Source organism: Oncorhynchus kisutch, linkage group LG8, assembly GCF_002021735.2.
Source record: "Oncorhynchus kisutch isolate 150728-3 linkage group LG8, Okis_V2, whole genome shotgun sequence".
Taxonomy (NCBI): Eukaryota; Metazoa; Chordata; class Actinopteri; order Salmoniformes; family Salmonidae; genus Oncorhynchus; species Oncorhynchus kisutch.
This window is the reverse complement of record NC_034181.2, coordinates 44521989-44543220: the sequence shown is the minus strand read 5'-3', so window position 1 is coordinate 44543220 and position 21232 is coordinate 44521989. Positions and strand designations below refer to the sequence as shown.

Here is a 21232-nt window from a genome sequence, read left to right as displayed (position 1 = left end):
TGACTTCATTATTTTAGAACTTTTCTGATTGTAATGCTAATTTTGTATTGCTTATTTCACTTTTGTTTATGACCTATTTCACTTGCTTTGGCAATGTAAACTTATGTTTCCCATGCCAATAAAGCCCCTCAAATGTTATAGAATTGAGAGAGTGGGTGTGAATAGGAGTGGAATGGAAAACAACTGCCTCTCACTGTCTCAATTCAATTCAATTCAAAGGGCTTTATTGCCGGGGAAACATGTGTTAACATTGCCAAAGAAGTGAGGTAAATAATATACAAAAGTGTCTCTCTCACTCATGCTCTCTCTGTCCCTCATGGTCTCTCTCTCTCATGGTATCGATCTCTCTCTCTCTCTCTCTCTCTCGTGGTATGTCGCTCTCTCATGGTTTCTCTCTCTCTCATGGTCTCTCTCTCTCTCATGGTCTCTATCCCTCTCGCTCATGGCCTCTCTCTCAAGTTCTCTCTCTCTATCTCGCTCTCATGGTCTCTCTCTCTCGTGGTCTCTCTTATGGTCTCTCTCTCACACATGGTATTTCTCTCACTTATGGTATCTCTCTCACTTATGGTCTCTCTCTCACTTATGGTCTCTCACTCACTTATGGTCTCTCACTCACTTATGGTCTCTCACTCACTTATGGTCTCTCACTCTCTGGTTCTCATGGTCTCTCTCTCTCATGGACTCTCTCTCACTTATGGTCTCTCTCTCATTCTCATGGTCTCCCTCTCTCGTTCTCATGGACTCTCTCTCATGTTCTCTCTCTCTCTCTCTTTCCCTCTCCTTCCCTTGGGAACACCACACGCACACACAAAAACAAACACACACTGGAACAGCCGGGCAAGGTTAGCAGGTCAGCGTTGTGGACCTGACCATCTGAGGGGGTGGGGCTAGAGGATGGAGCAAACCATCTGAGAGATGGGGTGGTCGATCGGCTGAACAATCTGTGAGGGTGGGATTAGTGGAGGGTATGTACCATCTGGATAGGGGTGATACTGTGAAATTAAGGGTGGAGAGGACAACCTAACAGCAAGAGAGAGAGAGAGAGAGAGAGAGAGAGAGAGCCTCGAAATGGTGATACTTGACAGTGCCTAGCTTTCCACAAATGCTCACACTGACAACACCACCGGCGTACAATGCATGAAAAGAGGACACACAACTTCACTCAAAGGACATTTGAGGCATTGCACTTCTGTTGGACTAAACGGTTTGATGGCTATCCTATGCACTTCCCTACCGTAGGCCATATTTGTCCATCATTACACAAGGAACACATTTCAGCAGGTTCTGGGCTGAAAGTGGCTGAATACTTAACTGTAGAATAGCTACAGTAAAACCCAGACTGAGATATGAGTTCTGTATTGAGGTCAGCAGCACATAGCGGAGGGATTCCCATTTGTTTCTCTGGTAAAAAAAACAAAAGGCAGAGCCATTAGCCCTTGTTACTGCCGCTTCGCTATCTCCAACAAGGAAATGGAGGAGCGTGGCTCTAGCTGCTAATGTGTGTGGGTCCTCGCCCCTGAATAAGGCCAAGCTAACTCACTCCCACTTCCCTTCCACTAGATAACACACACTGTGAAACAGTAAAGTAGGCCTGTCCACTGTAGACCTCATTAAAAGTGTGAATTAATGGAGAAACTAGGATGTCAGAGAAATATTTTGGAGACTTGGAGGTTTAAATGAAGCTTCTCCCCTATATGAATTAAATCCAGAAGAAATCAGATGTTCTGTAGTCTAGATACTGTCTCGATGGGTTCTTGTTGGCCATTGTCAATTACAACTACATTGATGGATTGATGTTTTATACACTTGGCATGGCACTTGAAACTAACAGACAAGCAGGTGTGTTTTTAAGCGACAGATTTACTAAAATGCTTCGCTCTTGATAGCCGAGAAGAAGGTCTTCACGTCAATTGAAGGAGTTTTAGTTGACTTACCCGTGACGTCTGCTGCCATCAGCCTCTCTGCTCTGATGACCTTCACCTGGACCATACCCACATCTTTCAGGTTGTGGAACGACCTCAGCACACTCTGCAGGATAGAGGTCAGAGGTCAGGGGTGAAGAGTACATTGAGTACATTAAGCTTAGCGTAACCCTTTTTGAGTTCAGCAATTCACCACTGACATTCAAACGGTCACATCAAGGGGATTCGAACTGGCAAGATGTCCTTTTATTGTCAAGCCAGTCAATGTTTCCCCCCTCTCTGTCTCTTTTTTTATTTTGACACACACGTGTCAGAATAATATCATTACCTTCTCTATTTTGTGTGAACAGAGCGAGAGAGAGAGAGAGAGAGAGAGAGAGAGAGAGAGAGACAGAGACAGAGGGCGAGAGAAACAGCGAGATACAGAGTGAACGAAAGAGCGAGAGAAAGAGTGAGAAACACCATTTACTGATAATAGAGATATTGGCTCAGCCACTCCCACTGAGGCATGACTGGTACTCAGGCAGTGATGTGATAGTTACTGGGCACCATCACTTATTTACTGGCCATACTGGTACACACACACACACACACACACACACCTCCACTCTCTCTGTGACCTTTTCCACACTCAATGAAAACACATATCTCCATGTTAGCACCAGCATCATTGTCACTTCACACAGGTCAGACAGGCAGGCAGCACAGATAAAGAACAGAGCTGAGGAGGTCAATGTGTGTGTGTCACGGCATAAGCATTCACACAAACTGACACATACACACACACACACACACACACACACACAAAAGACATGCACTGAGGCCGTACTGAGAGACATGCTGGCGTGTCTTAAAAGCAGTGAAAACGCACTTCACTTCAATTTATTTCTCTCTCTGGCAATAACCCCTTACATACCCAGAGGAGTAATTATAATTTACATTTTGGAGTCAGGGTGAGGCTACAGACTTAATTTATTATAAACTCTATCAGCCTCTGCCTGTTTCCAGCGATATTATTGTTGAAAAGCCTTCGAAAAAAGATGAGAGGAGAGGAAGGAGAGGGAGAAAAAAAACCTTTCCACATAAGTTCAATACATGATTTCTGTGAAGATATGACAGCTTGTTATTTGTGATTATTGGGGACGGCCTAAAAGAGAGAGAGAGAAAAAAAACATGGCTGATTTGTGAAGCCGGAACATTTCCATAGCAGAGGAATTTCTGATTTGCGTGGCTGCCTTTTCAGGCCCACTCAATAGACAGGCAGATAGATTGAAAAGCTCAGGAGATGAGGCCTCTTTATTTTTTTAATGAAAGGCTGTAGAATATATTTTCTCACCCTCCATCCTCCCAGCTACCAAGCTGACGAGGCTCTCTCTCTATATATATCTGGGTTCAGCCTAGCCCCATTACTGAAGAGGATCCCCCCCTCAACCTCCTACCCGCCAGCAGGGATTGGCTGGGGAGGTGGGGGATAGCATGTGGCGAGGGTGAGTAAGGGGGAGGAGGGGATGGTAATATGGCGGGGCCCCTGGCTTGACTGACAGCTTGTCACCGTGACGTCTTATTCCATCTCTGTTGTGGTGAAAATGAATGTCAGCGCGCCGGGCCTTATGACTCGCTGTCATCTCGGAGGAGCCTCACCTTTTATCAACGCTCCAAATAACATTTCATCCCCACCGTCAGCAGGACGGACAATCCGGTCAGGGGACATTAAATCGGATGACTGTGAAATGTCATAATAAAAATGGAATGCTAACAGCTTCCGCATCCTCCTCTCTCCCCTCTCTCTCTGCAGTTCTCTCTAACCCTTCCGCTCCTCCTAGTTGCCCCCTCGCTGCTATGTGTGTGTTGAGGGTGAGCTATGGGGGTGTAGGGGGTGTAGGGGCTGCAGGAGTGGAGTAGAGTGGAGTGGCACCACTTGAGGAGAGGTCAGTGTGTGTACCCCCAGGCCCATTAAGACCCATTAGTCCAGTTCCTCCTCCCCCATTAGTATGCATAAGTCCTGCCCGCTCCCTCTTCTCGCCTCACCTTAAAACAGCTGACATACCCAACACACTACAGAGCACAATCACTGGGCTTGGCAGAGGGGTGAAGTAGAGGAAACCATGTTAACATCTGAACACTGGTGGATCAAGACTTAAGGCTAAAGAAAAGACATACACAGAATGGAATATTTGCACAGATACACAACCAAGATACAGATACACTATCACCATACAGATACACTATCACCATACAGATACACTATCACCATACAGATACACTATCACAGATACACTATCACCATACCGATACACTATCAAGATACATATACACTATCACCATACAGATACACTATCACCATACAGATACACTATCACCATACAGATACACTATCAACATACAGATACACTATCACCATACAGATACACTATCACCATACAGATACACTATCACCATACAGATACACTATCACAGATACACTATCACCATACCGATACACTATCAAGATACATATACACTATCACCATACAGATACACTATCACCATACAGATACACTATCAACATACAGATACACTATCACCATACAGATACACTATCAACATACAGATACACTATCAACATACAGATACACTATCACCATACAGATACACTATCACCATACATATACACTATCACCATACAGATACACTATCACCATACATATACACTATCACCATACAGATACACTATCACAGATACACTATCACCATACAGATACACTATCACCATACAGATACACTATCACCATACAGATACACTATCACCAGACAGATACACTATCACAGATACACTATCACCATACAGATACACTATCACCATACATATACACTATCACCATACATATACACTATCACCATACAGATACACTATCACCATACAGATACACTATCACCATACAGATACACTATCACAGATACACTATCACCACACAGATACACTATCACCATACAGATACACTACCAAGATACAGATACACTATCACCACACAGATACACTATCAACATACAGATACACTATCACCATACAGATACACTATCAAGATACATATATACTATCAAGATACATATATACTATCAAGATACATATATACTATCAAGATACATATACACTATCAAGATACATATATACTATCAAGATACATATACACTATCAAGATACATATATACTATCAAGATACATATATACTATCAAGATACATATACACTATCAAGATACATATACACTATTACCATACAGATACACTATCAACATACATATGCAATTAAATGAATGCAACCAACACATGCACTGCATACACAACATCCTACAGTAAACCCTGCACGTTTCTCATCATGGTAGAATAACTGACAGCTAGAGAGACAGCAGTCTGTCAGTCCATTCGGCACAATAGACACAATAAGAGCCAAACCTACTACATGGGGGAAATACCACACCCAACATCTACAAGCCCACCCACCCATGTCCCTCCACTGTTCATCAAACAGATGAATGGTTATGAAAGCCTAGGCCCAGAGTATAATAGAAACATATAGGATGGGAAAATGGTCTTTGAGAAGCCCAACATCTCCAGAGCCCACTCTCAGGTGGGCATTGTCAGTTGTCTTCAATGGTGGCAGATTAGGGAAGGGGAAACGCCTGCAATACACGCTTACCTCAGAGAGCTAACGGGCTAACGTCCACATCCTGTTCCCACATGCTATTAAACCAGGGACTTAACATGGATGGTGGGGGCGGAGAGTGGGGAGGTTCAATAGCCCGGCCCTGTGCCCCTCCCTCTTCTCCTCTCCTCTAGCAGCCAGATGAAAGCTGAAAGTCATCTGATATGTCAGCGCTGCGTTAATGATGTCGGGCCGGGCCGGTGGTGAGAAGCCAGGGACGGAGGAAGGATTTAATTGCGTTTGTTCCTCATCTATACGTTTTTAAGGAGCCAGCATATGTGCTTCAAAGCCCAGGTGCTATGATGATGACAATGCATGGCACTTGTAACCCCCACCGACATCCTCCTTCCCTAAGTCGTTTATTGGTTAGTTGATGGAGGGTGAGGGTGCAGGGTGCAGGTTAGCTGGTGTGTTAGGGAGGTTGCAGTGATTAGCACTAGTGGGTGCTTTGTACGGCCGTCTGCTAGACAGCTGATTCCATACTGATGATATCAGGGAAGACATTCGCCGGAGCAATGCTTCACACACACCTCCTTACACACACACATATTCATGAACACATGCACACCCGAGACACACACAGACCCACACACACATGCACACGCACGCACGCGAGCACACACACACACACACATTCAGACTAATCTGCTTTGGAGAGTATTGTACAGAATTAGTGGTGACACTTGCTGTTATCGGTCTGCCTTGATAAGGTACATCTTTATTAAATTCTCTCATTGAAAGGGCATCAGTCAGGAGAAAAGGAATACGCTAATGGTGGCAGTCCTCTTCAAACCAAACCATACCACACTGTCCCCCACCGACTCACCCCCCATCCCTCCATCCTCCACTTGCTGCTAGTCGGGTGGCCAGTGGGGTCGTTGGTGGGAGACAGAGAGCATAGCCTGCACAGAAAGACCAAGAGCGAGCGAGAAAACGAAGGAGAGAGAAGATGGGGGGAAAATGTCTCTCCTTTACAGAACAGAGAAAAGGGGGGCGGCAGTTGTGAAAGGTGAAATAGCTTTTTCTTTTCATTTTGCACGCCTACCCCTTCCAACGCAACCCTCGCCCCTTACCTCTCGCTCCCTATTACACACCCACACCCACTTACACACACATTCCCCTCCCCGCCCTTGCTCTAAGTGTGTTTAGGAAGAGAGTCGCGACCGCCGCCTGTTTCGGTCCTAGAGCTCCCCCCTCTGAGCATGGGGCGCCACTACAGCGTGGAGAGTGCTCTCGTGGCCAGCCAATGAGGTGCTAGCGTGGTATGTAGGTCACGCGTCCGTGGTTGGCCTGTGGAGCGCTCTCCACTGGAGCTCACCCAGATCAAACACACAACCCAGCAGGAATCTAAACTTAAATTAGAGCACAGTTTACACACAAACACACACACACAGAATCAAATTCCCACATACAAACAAATGAAGTAGGTTGCTAGAATATGGTGCAACTACAGAGAAACAAAACACACACACACACACAGCGTGATAGAGGAATCAGCATGTCTTAATGAAGGAGCACGGCACAGCGCTGGGACGTATGCTGAGACTCCTCCAGGCCTCAATCTGCATTATCAGCGTGTTAAGCAACTGCCATCAGACAACATACTGTTGATATGTGACAAGTGTCCCCTGTCAGGGCTGTCAATGCGAGAGCTGCAGTGCCCAGGTTGTGTGTGTGTGTGTGTGTGTGTGTATATATGTGTGTGTGTGTGTGTGCGTGCGTGTCTTTGTGCTGGGCGAATGGCTGAGAGTGACAGCAAGTGAAGGGTTAACAGCGCTAAGACAAAGGGACAGGCGAAGTGTATTGTGCTGTGTGGAGGGCCTCAGGAACTCAGGGGGCCTAGGACTCCTCAGAGAGACACCAAGCCTTTTTCAGCTAACAGGCACACACACAGACGCGCACACACAGGCATACAAACAGTAACACACTAGCAGACACCACAGATCCTTTTGAATATTCAAAAATTATAATATTCACACCCCCTCACATTATGGTATAAAAACACACACTAATGGAGAGAGGGGAGGGAGTCACGGCAGCTTCAGTTTCAATAGAACCTGTCAGAGTCCGTCTTCTTTCTTAACCTCTCAACCCCCTCTTTTCTTTCTCTTCTCCGTACCCATCCTCTCATCTACGGTCCCCTCCCCTCTTTCAGCGGTAGATACCAGGTCAAAGCCCAGTCAGGTCACTCGAGATCCAAGGCGATATTTGACATTCGTTCAGGTCGCCAGGACGTCGGGGGATGCCTTCAAAACCAGCCACTAGGGGCAACGCTGAGCGCCATCCCATTAAGTAGGCTTGCAGCTTGCTAGGGTGTTACGGATGGGAGATGGGCGAGCTCCAGCTCCAAGGGTCGCGTGTTCAATGCCAGTGGTAGCAACACATCTTTACAAATGTCAAACAGTGTCAAACTGAAATCTTCGTGCAAAAAATCTACAAAAGTGTTTTTATTGTTACATAGGTGTATTAAAATGTGTTTCTATTGTTACATACACTGGAAAGGTGTATCAAAATGTGTTTCTATTGTTACATACACTGGATAGGTGTATCAAAATGTGTTTCTATTGTTACATACACTGGATAGGTGTATCAAAATGTGTTTCTATTGTTACATACACTGGATAGGTGTATCAAAATGTGTTTCTATTGTTACATACACTGGATAGGTGTATCACAATTTGTTTCTATTGTTACATACACTGGATAGGTGTATCAAAATGTGTTTCTATTGTTACATACACTGGATAGGTGTATTAAATGTGTTTCTATTGTTACATACACTGGATATGTGTAACAAAATCTGTTTCTATTGTTACATACACTGGATAGGTGTATCAAAATGTGTTTCTATTGTTACATACACTGGATAGGTGTATCAAAATGTGTTTCTATTGTTACATACACTGGATAGGTGTATTAAATGTGTTTCTATTGTTATATACACTGGATAGGTGTATCAAAATCTGTTTCTATTGTTACATACACTAAAATGTGTTTCTATTGTTATATACACTGGATAAGTGTATCAAAATGTGTTTCTATTGTTACATACACTGGAAAGGTGTTTCTATTGTTACATACACTGAATAGGTGTATCACAATTTGTTCCTATTGTTACATACACTGGATAGGTGTATCAAAATGTGTTTCTATTGTTACATACACTGGATAGGTGTATCAAAATGTGTTTCTATTGTTACATACACTGGATAGGTGTATCAAAATGTGTTTCTATTGTTACATACACTGGATAGGTGTATTAAATGTGTTTCTATTGTTACATACACTGGATATGTGTAACAAAATGTGTTTCTATTGTTACATACACTGGATAGGTGTATCAAAATGTGTTTCTATTGTTACATACACTGGATAGGTGTATCAAAATCTGTTTCTATTGTTACATACACTAAAATGTGTTTCTATTGTTATATACACTGGATAAGTGTATCAAAATGTGTTTCTATTGTTACATACACTGGAAAGGTGTTTCTATTGTTACATACACTGAATAGGTGTATCACAATTTGGTCCTATTGTTACATACACTGGATAGGTGTATCAAAATGTGTTTCTATTGTTACATACACTGGATAGGTGTATCAAAATGTGTTTCTATTGTTACATACACTGGATAGGTGTATCAAAATGTGTTTCTATTGTTACATACACTGGATAGGTGTATTAAATGTGTTTCTATTGTTACATACACTGGATATGTGTATTAAATGTGTTTCTATTGTTATATACACTGGATAGGTGTATCAAAATCTGTTTCTATTGTTACATACACTAAAATGTGTTTCTATTGTTACATACACTGGATAGGTGTATCAAAATGTGTTTATATTGTTACATACACTGGATAGGTGTATTAAAGTGTGTTTCTATTGCTACATACACTGGATAGGTGTATTAAAATGTGTTTTTATTGTTACATACACTGGATAGGTGTATGAAAATATGTTTCTATTGTTACATACACTGAATAGGTGTATCACAATTTGTTTCTATTGTTACATACACTGGATAGGTGTATCAAAATGAAATGTGTTTATATTGCTACATACACTGAATAGGTGTATCAAAATGTGTTTCTATTGTTACCTACTCTTGATAGGTGTATCAAAATGTGTTTCAATTGTTACATACACTGGATAGGTGTATCAAAGTGTGTTTCTATTGTTACATACACTGGATAGGTGTATCAAAATGTGTTTCTATTGTTACATACACTGGATAGGTGTATTAAAGTGTGTTTCTATTGTTACATACACTGGATAGGTGTATTAAATGTGTTTCTATTGTTATATACACTGCATAGGTGTATCAAAATCTGTTTCTATTGTTACATACACTAAAATGTGTTTCTATTGTTATATACACTGGATAAGTGTATCAAAATGTGTTTCTATTGTTACATACACTGGATAGGTGTATGAAAATGTGTTTCTATTGTTACATACACTGAATAGGTGTATCACAATTTGTTTCTATTGTTACATACACTGGATAGGTGTATCAAAATGTGTTTCTATTGTTACATACACTGGATAGGTGTATCAAAATGAAATGTGTTTCTATTGCTACATACACTGAATACACATCTTTACAAATGTCAAACAGTGTCAAACTGAAATCTTCGTGCAAAAAATCTACAAAAGTGTTTTTATTGCTACATACACTGAATACACATCTTTACAAATGTCAAACAGTGTCAAACTGAAATCTTCGTGCAAAAAATCTACAAAAGTGTTTTTATTGTTACATAGGTGTATTAAAATGTGTTTCTATTGTTACATACACTGGATATGTGTAACAAAATGTGTTTCTATTGTTACATACACTGGATAGGTGTATCAAAATGTGTTTCTATTGTTACATACACTGGATAGGTGTATCAAAATGTGTTTCTATTGTTACATACACTGGATAGGTGTATTAAATGTGTTTCTATTGTTACATACACTGGATAGGTGTATTAAATGTGTTTCTATTGTTATATACACTGGATAGGTGTATCAAAATCTGTTTCTATTGTTACATACACTAAAATGTGTTTCTATTGTTATATACACTGGATAAGTGTATCAAAATGTGTTTCTATTGTTACATACACTGGAAAGGTGTTTCTATTGTTACATACACTGAATAGGTGTATCACAATTTGTTTCTATTGTTACATACACTGGATAGGTGTATCAAAATGTGTTTCTATTGTTACATACACTGGATAGGTGTATTAAATGTGTTTCTATTGTTACATACACTGGATATGTGTATTAAATGTGTTTCTATTGTTATATACACTGGATAGGTGTATCAAAATCTGTTTCTATTGTTACATACACTAAAATGTGTTTCTATTGTTACATACACTGGATAGGTGTATCACAATTTATTTCTATTGTTACATACACTGGATAGGTGTATCAAAATGTGTTTCTATTGTTACATACACTGGATAGGTGTATCAAAATGTGTTTATATTGTTACATACACTGGATAGGTGTATTAAAGTGTGTTTCTATTGCTACATACACTGGATAGGTGTATTAAAATGTGTTTCTATTGTTACATACACTGGATAGGTGTATGAAAATATGTTTCTATTGTTACATACACTGGATAGGTGTATCAAAATGTGTTTATATTGCTACATACACTGGATAGGTGTATTAAAGTGTGTTTCTATTGCTACATACACTGGATACGTGTATCAAAATGTGTTTCTATTGTTACATACACTGGATAGGTGTATGAAAATGTGTTTCTATTGTTACATACACTGAATAGGTGTATCACAATTTGTTTCTATTGTTACATACACTGGATAGGTGTATCAAAATGTGTTTCTATTGTTACATACACTGGATAGGTGTATCAAAATGAAATGTGTTTCTATTGCTACATACACTGAATACACATCTTTACAAATGTCAAACAGTGTCAAACTGAAATCTTCGTGCAAAAAATCTACAAAAGTGTTTTTATTGCTACATACACTGAATACACATCTTTACAAATGTCAAACAGTGTCAAACTGAAATCTTCGTGCAAAAAATCTACAAAAGTGTTTTTATTGTTACATAGGTGTATTAAAATGTGTTTCTATTGTTACATACACTGGATATGTGTAACAAAATGTGTTTCTATTGTTACATACACTGGATAGGTGAATCAAAATGTGTTTCTATTGTTACATACACTGGATAGGTGTATCAAAATGAAATGTGTTTCTATTGCTACATACACTGAATACACATCTTTACAAATGTCAAACAGTGTCAAACTGAAATCTTCGTGCAAAAAATCTACAAAAGTGTTTTTATTGCTACATACACTGAATACACATCTTTACAAATTGTCAAACAGTGTCAAACTGAAATCTTCGTGCAAAAAATCTACAAAAGTGTTTTTATTGTTACATAGGTGTATTAAAATGTGTTTCTATTGTTACATACACTGGATATGTGTAACAAAATGTGTTTCTATTGTTACATACACTGGATAGGTGTATCAAAATGTGTTTCTATTGTTACATACACTGGATAGGTGTATCAAAATGTGTTTCTATTGTTACATACACTGGATAGGTGTATTAAATGTGTTTCTATTGTTACATACACTGGATAGGTGTATTAAATGTGTTTCTATTGTTATATACACTGGATAGGTGTATCAAAATCTGTTTCTATTGTTACATACACTAAAATGTGTTTCTATTGTTATATACACTGGATAAGTGTATCAAAATGTGTTTCTATTGTTACATACACTGGAAAGGTGTTTCTATTGTTACATACACTGAATAGGTGTATCACAATTTGTTTCTATTGTTACATACACTGGATAGGTGTATCAAAATGTGTTTCTATTGTTACATACACTGGATAGGTGTATTAAATGTGTTTCTATTGTTACATACACTGGATATGTGTATTAAATGTGTTTCTATTGTTATATACACTGGATAGGTGTATCAAAATCTGTTTCTATTGTTACATACACTAAAATGTGTTTCTATTGTTACATACACTGGATAGGTGTATCACAATTTATTTCTATTGTTACATACACTGGATAGGTGTATCAAAATGTGTTTCTATTGTTACATACACTGGATAGGTGTATCAAAATGTGTTTATATTGTTACATACACTGGATAGGTGTATCAAAATGTGTTTCTATTGTTACATACACTGAATAGGTGTATCACAATTTGTTTCTATTGTTACATACACTGGATAGGTGTATCAAAATGTGTTTCTATTGTTACATACACTGGATAGGTGTATCAAAATGAAATGTGTTTCTATTGCTACATACACTGAATACACATCTTTACAAATGTCAAACAGTGTCAAACTGAAATCTTCGTGCAAAAAATCTACAAAAGTGTTTTTATTGCTACATACACTGAATACACATCTTTACAAATGTCAAACAGTGTCAAACTGAAATCTTCGTGCAAAAAATCTACAAAAGTGTTTTTATTGTTACATAGGTGTATTAAAATGTGTTTCTATTGTTACATACACTGGATATGTGTAACAAAATGTGTTTCTATTGTTACATACACTGGATAGGTGTATCAAAATGTGTTTCTATTGTTACATACACTGGATAGGTGTATCAAAATGTGTTTCTATTGTTACATACACTGGATAGGTGTATTAAATGTGTTTCTATTGTTACATACACTGGATAGGTGTATTAAATGTGTTTCTATTGTTATATACACTGGATAGGTGTATCAAAATCTGTTTCTATTGTTACATACACTAAAATGTGTTTCTATTGTTATATACACTGGATAAGTGTATCAAAATGTGTTTCTATTGTTACATACACTGGAAAGGTGTTTCTATTGTTACATACACTGAATGGGTGTATCACAATTTGTTTCTATTGTTACATACACTGGATAGGTGTATCAAAATGTGTTTCTATTGTTACATACACTGGATAGGTGTATTAAATGTGTTTCTATTGTTACATACACTGGATATGTGTATTAAATGTGTTTCTATTGTTATATACACTGGATAGGTGTATCAAAATCTGTTTCTATTGTTACATACACTAAAATGTGTTTCTATTGTTACATACACTGGATAGGTGTATCACAATTTATTTCTATTGTTACATACACTGGATAGGTGTATCAAAATGTGTTTCTATTGTTACATACACTGGATAGGTGTATCAAAATGTGTTTATATTGTTACATACACTGGATAGGTGTATTAAAGTGTGTTTCTATTGCTACATACACTGGATAGGTGTATTAAAATGTGTTTCTATTGTTACATACACTGGATAGGTGTATGAAAATATGTTTCTATTGTTACATACACTGGATAGGTGTATCAAAATGTGTTTATATTGCTACATACACTGGATAGGTGTATTAAAGTGTGTTTCTATTGCTACATACACTGGATAGGTGTATGAAAATGTGTTTCTATTGTTACATACACTGAATAGGTGTATCACAATTTGTTTCTATTGTTACATACACTGGATAGGTGTATCAAAATGTGTTTCTATTGTTACATACACTGGATAGGTGTATCAAAATGAAATGTGTTTCTATTGCTACATACACTGAATACACATCTTTACAAATGTCAAACAGTGTCAAACTGAAATCTTCGTGCAAAAAATCTACAAAAGTGTTTTTATTGCTACATACACTGAATACACATCTTTACAAATGTCAAACAGTGTCAAACTGAAATCTTCGTGCAAAAAATCTACAAAAGTGTTTTTATTGTTACATAGGTGTATTAAAATGTGTTTCTATTGTTACATACACTGGATATGTGTAACAAAATGTGTTTCTATTGTTACATACACTGGATAGGTGTATCAAAATGTGTTTCTATTGTTACATACACTGGATAGGTGTATCAAAATGTGTTTCTATTGTTACATACACTGGATAGGTGTATTAAATGTGTTTCTATTGTTACATACACTGGATAGGTGTATTAAATGTGTTTCTATTGTTATATACACTGGATAGGTGTATCAAAATCTGTTTCTATTGTTACATACACTAAAATGTGTTTCTATTGTTATATACACTGGATAAGTGTATCAAAATGTGTTTCTATTGTTACATACACTGGAAAGGTGTTTCTATTGTTACATACACTGAATAGGTGTATCACAATTTGTTTCTATTGTTACATACACTGGATAGGTGTATCAAAATGTGTTTCTATTGTTACATACACTGGATAGGTGTATTAAATGTGTTTCTATTGTTACATACACTGGATATGTGTATTAAATGTGTTTCTATTGTTATATACACTGGATAGGTGTATCAAAATCTGTTTCTATTGTTACATACACTAAAATGTGTTTCTATTGTTACATACACTGGATAGGTGTATCACAATTTATTTCTATTGTTACATACACTGGATAGGTGTATCAAAATGTGTTTCTATTGTTACATACACTGGATAGGTGTATCAAAATGTGTTTATATTGTTACATACACTGGATAGGTGTATCAAAATGTGTTTCTATTGTTACATACACTGAATAGGTGTATCACAATTTGTTTCTATTGTTACATACACTGGATAGGTGTATCAAAATGTGTTTCTATTGTTACATACACTGGATAGGTGTATCAAAATGAAATGTGTTTCTATTGCTACATACACTGAATACACATCTTTACAAATGTCAAACAGTGTCAAACTGAAATCTTCGTGCAAAAAATCTACAAAAGTGTTTTTATTGCTACATACACTGAATACACATCTTTACAAATGTCAAACAGTGTCAAACTGAAATCTTCGTGCAAAAAATCTACAAAAGTGTTTTTATTGTTACATAGGTGTATTAAAATGTGTTTCTATTGTTACATACACTGGATATGTGTAACAAAATGTGTTTCTATTGTTACATACACTGGATAGGTGTATCAAAATGTGTTTCTATTGTTACATACACTGGATAGGTGTATCAAAATGTGTTTCTATTGTTACATACACTGGATAGGTGTATTAAATGTGTTTCTATTGTTACATACACTGGATAGGTGTATTAAATGTGTTTCTATTGTTATATACACTGGATAGGTGTATCAAAATCTGTTTCTATTGTTACATACACTAAAATGTGTTTATTTGTTATATACACTGGATAAGTGTATCAAAATGTGTTTCTATTGTTACATACACTGGAAAGGTGTTTCTATTGTTACATACACTGAATAGGTGTATCACAATTTGTTTCTATTGTTACATACACTGGATAGGTGTATCAAAATGTGTTTCTATTGTTACATACACTGGATATGTGTATTAAATGTGTTTCTATTGTTATATACACTGGATAGGTGTATCAAAATCTGTTTCTATTGTTACATACACTAAAATGTGTTTCTATTGTTACATACACTGGATAGGTGTATCACAATTTATTTCTATTGTTACATACACTGGATAGGTGTATCAAAATGTGTTTCTATTGTTACATACACTGGATAGGTGTATCAAAATGTGTTTATATTGTTACATACACTGGATAGGTGTATTAAAGTGTGTTTCTATTGCTACATACACTGGATAGGTGTATTAAAATGTGTTTCTATTGTTACATACACTGGATAGGTGTATGAAAATATGTTTCTATTGTTACATACACTGGATAGGTGTATCAAAATGTGTTTATATTGCTACATACACTGGATAGGTGTATTAAAGTGTGTTTCTATTGCTACATACACTGGATAGGTGTATGAAAATGTGTTTCTATTGTTACATACACTGAATAGGTGTATCACAATTTGTTTCTATTGTTACATACACTGGATAGGTGTATCAAAATGTGTTTCTATTGTTACATACACTGGATAGGTGTATCAAAATGAAATGTGTTTCTATTGCTACATACACTGAATACACATCTTTACAAATGTCAAACAGTGTCAAACTGAAATCTTCGTGCAAAAAATCTACAAAAGTGTTTTTATTGCTACATACACTGAATACACATCTTTACAAATGTCAAACAGTGTCAAACTGAAATCTTCGTGCAAAAAATCTACAAAAGTGTTTTTATTGTTACATAGGTGTATTAAAATGTGTTTCTATTGTTACATACACTGGATATGTGTAACAAAATGTGTTTCTATTGTTACATACACTGGATAGGTGTATCAAAATGTGTTTCTATTGTTACATACACTGGATAGGTGTATCAAAATGTGTTTCTATTGTTACATACACTGGATAGGTGTATTAAATGTGTTTCTATTGTTACATACACTGGATAGGTGTATTAAATGTGTTTCTATTGTTATATACACTGGATAGGTGTATCAAAATCTGTTTCTATTGTTACATACACTAAAATGTGTTTCTATTGTTATATACACTGGATAAGTGTATCAAAATGTGTTTCTATTGTTACATACACTGGAAAGGTGTTTCTATTGTTACATACACTGAATAGGTGTATCACAATTTGTTTCTATTGTTACATACACTGGATAGGTGTATCAAAATGTGTTTCTATTGTTACATACACTGGATAGGTGTATTAAATGTGTTTCTATTGTTACATACACTGGATATGTGTATTAAATGTGTTTCTATTGTTATATACACTGGATAGGTGAATCAAAATCTGTTTCTATTGTTACATACACTAAAATGTGTTTCTATTGTTACATACACTGGATAGGTGTATCACAATTTATTTCTATTGTTACATACACTGGATAGGTGTATCAAAATGTGTTTCTATTGTTACATACACTGGATAGGTGTATCAAAATGTGTTTATATTGTTACATACACTGGATAGGTGTATTAAAGTGTGTTTCTATTGCTACATACACTGGATAGGTGTATTAAAATGTGTTTCTATTGTTACATGCACTGGATAGGTGTATGAAAATATGTTTCTATTGTTACATACACTGGATAGGTGTATCAAAATGTGTTTATATTGCTACATACACTGGATAGGTGTATTAAAGTGTGTTTCTATTGCTACATACACTGGATACATGTATCAAAATGTGTTTCTATTGTTACATACACTGGATAGGTGTATGAAAATGTGTTTCTATTGTTACATACACTGAATAGGTGTATCACAATTTGTTTCTATTGTTACATACACTGGATAGGTGTATCAAAATGTGTTTCTATTGTTACATACACTGGATAGGTGTATCAAAATGAAATGTGTTTCTATTGCTACATACACTGAATACACATCTTTACAAATGTCAAACAGTGTCAAACTGAAATCTTCGTGCAAAAAATCTACAAAAGTGTTTTTATTGCTACATACACTGAATACACATCTTTACAAATGTCAAACAGTGTCAAACTGAAATCTTCGTGCAAAAAATCTACAAAAGTGTTTTTATTGTTACATAGGTGTATTAAAATGTGTTTCTATTGTTACATACACTGGATATGTGTAACAAAATGTGTTTCTATTGTTACATACACTGGATAGGTGTATCAAAATGTGTTTCTATTGTTACATACACTGGATAGGTGTATCAAAATGTGTTTCTATTGTTACATACACTGGATAGGTGTATTAAATGTGTTTCTATTGTTACATACACTGGATAGGTGTATTAAATGTGTTTCTATTGTTATATACACTGGATAGGTGTATCAAAATCTGTTTCTATTGTTACATACACTAAAATGTGTTTCTATTGTTATATACACTGGATAAGTGTATCAAAATGTGTTTCTATTGTTACATACACTGGAAAGGTGTTTCTATTGTTACATACACTGAATAGGTGTATCACAATTTGTTTCTATTGTTACATACACTGGATAGGTGTATCAAAATGTGTTTCTATTGTTACATACACTGGATAGGTGTATTAAATGTGTTTCTATTGTTACATACACTGGATATGTGTATTAAATGTGTTTCTATTGTTATATACACTGGATAGGTGTATCAAAATCGGTTTCTATTGTTACATACACTAAAATGTGTTTCTATTGTTACATACACTGGATAGGTGTATCACAATTAATTTCTATTGTTACATACACTGGAAAGGTGTATCAAAATGTGTTTATATTGTTACATACACTGGATAGGTGTATCAAAATGTGTTTATATTGTTACATACACTGGATAGGTGTATTAAAGTGTGTTTCTATTGCTACATACACTGGATAGGTGTATTAAAATGTGTTTCTATTGTTACATACACTGGATAGGTGTATGAAAATATGTTTCTATTGTTACATACACTGGATAGGTGTATCAAAATGTGTTTATATTGCTACATACACTGGATAGGTGTATTAAAGTGTGTTTCTATTGCTACATACACTGGATACGTGTATCAAAATGTGTTTCTATTGTTACATACACTGGATAGGTGTATGAAAATGTGTTTCTATTGTTACATACACTGAATAGGTGTATCACAATTTGTTTCTATTGTTACATACACTGGATAGGTGTATCAAAATGTGTTTCTATTGTTACATACACTGGATAGGTGTATCAAAATGAAATGTGTTTCTATTGTTACATACACTGAATAGGTGTATCACAATTTGTTTCTATTGTTACATACACTGGATAGGTGTATCAAAATGTGTTTCTATTGTTACATACACTGGATAGGTGTATTAAATGTGTTTCTATTGTTACATACACTGGATATGTGTATTAAATGTGTTTCTATTGTTATATACACTGGATAGGTGTATCAAAATCGGTTTCTATTGTTACATACACTAAAATGTGTTTCTATTGTTACATACACTGGATAGGTGTATCACAATTTATTTCTATTGTTACATACACTGGATAGGTGTATCAAAATGTGTTTCTATTGTTACATACACTGGATAGGTGTATCAAAATGTGTTTATATTGTTACATACACTGGATAGGTGTATTAAAGTGTGTTTCTATTGCTACATACACTGGATAGGTGTATTAAAATGTGTTTCTATTGTTACATACACTGGATAGGTGTATGAAAATATGTTTCTATTGTTACATACACTGGATAGGTGTATCAAAATGTGTTTATATTGCTACATACACTGGATAGGTGTATTAAAGTGTGTTTCTATTGCTACATACACTGGATACGTGTATCAAAATGTGTTTCTATTGTTACATACACTGGATAGGTGTATGAAAATGTGTTTCTATTGTTACATACACTGAATAGGTGTATCACAATTTGTTTCTATTGTTACATACACTGGATAGGTGTATCAAAATGTGTTTCTATTGTTACATACACTGGATAGGTGTATCAAAATGAAATGTGTTTCTATTGCTACATACACTGAATACACATCTTTACAAATGTCAAACAGTGTCAAACTGAAATCTTCGTGCAAAAAATCTACAAAAGTGTTTTTATTGCTACATACACTGAATACACATCTTTACAAATGTCAAACAGTGTCAAACTGAAATCTTCGTGCAAAAAATCTACAAAAGTGTTTTTATTGTTACATAGGTGTATTAAAATGTGTTTCTATTGTTACATACACTGGATATGTGTAACAAAATGTGTTTCTATTGTTACATACACTGGATAGGTGTATCAAAATGTGTTTCTATTGTTACATACACTGGATAGGTGTATCAAAATGTGTTTCTATTGTTACATACACTGGATAGGTGTATTAAATGTGTTTCTATTGTTACATACACTGGATAGGTGTATTAAATGTGTTTCTATTGTTATATACACTGGATAGGTGTATCAAAATCTGTTTCTATTGTTACATACACTAAAATGTGTTTCTATTGTTATATACACTGGATAAGTGTATCAAAATGTGTTTCTATTGTTATATACACTGGATAAGTGTATCAAAATGTGTTTCTATTGTTACATACACTGGAAAGGTGTTTCTATTGTTACATACACTGAATAGGTGTATCACAATTTGTTTCTATTGTTACATACACTGGATAGGTGTATCAAAATGTGTTTCTATTGTTACATACACTGGATAGGTGTATTAAATGTGTTTCTATTGTTACATACACTGGATATGTGTATTAAATGTGTTTCTATTGTTATATACACTGGATAGGTGTATCAAAATCTGTTTCTATTGTTACATACACTGAAATGTGTTTCTATTGTTACATACACTGGATAGGTGTATCAAAATGTGTTTATATTGTTACATACACTGGATAGGTGTATTAAAGTGTGTTTCTATTGCTACATACACTGGATAGGTGTATTAAAATGTGTTTCTATTGTTACATACACTGGATAGGTGTATGAAAATATGTTTCTATTGTTACATACACTGAATAGGTGTATCACAATTTGTTTCTATTGTTACATACACTGGATAGGTGTATCAAAATGAAATGTGTTTATATTGCTACATACACTGAATAGGTGTATCAAAATGTGTTTATATTGTTACATACTCTTGATAGGTGTATCAAAATGTGTTTCAATTGTTACATACACTGGATAGGTGTATCAAAGTGTGTTTCTATTGTTACATACACTGGATAGGTGTATTAAATGTGTTTCTATTGTTATATACACTGCATAGGTGTATCAAAATCTGTTTCTATTGTTACATACACTAAAATGTGTTTAT

At 36.0% G+C, this 21232-nt stretch overlaps 1 protein-coding gene across 7 annotated transcripts in view; it reads right to left on the bottom strand.

The window, feature by feature from the left end:
• Positions 1-21232, bottom strand: part of LOC109895623 (multiple C2 and transmembrane domain-containing protein 1) — a 212987-nt gene that overhangs the window by 66561 nt on the left and 125194 nt on the right. For all 7 annotated transcript variants that reach the window (XM_031830424.1, XM_020489477.2, XM_031830422.1 and 4 more), the window contains one exon: positions 1935-2028. In XM_031830424.1, the coding sequence (XP_031686284.1) occupies positions 1935-2028 (94 nt within the window). The remainder of the gene's footprint in view (positions 1-1934; positions 2029-21232) is intronic.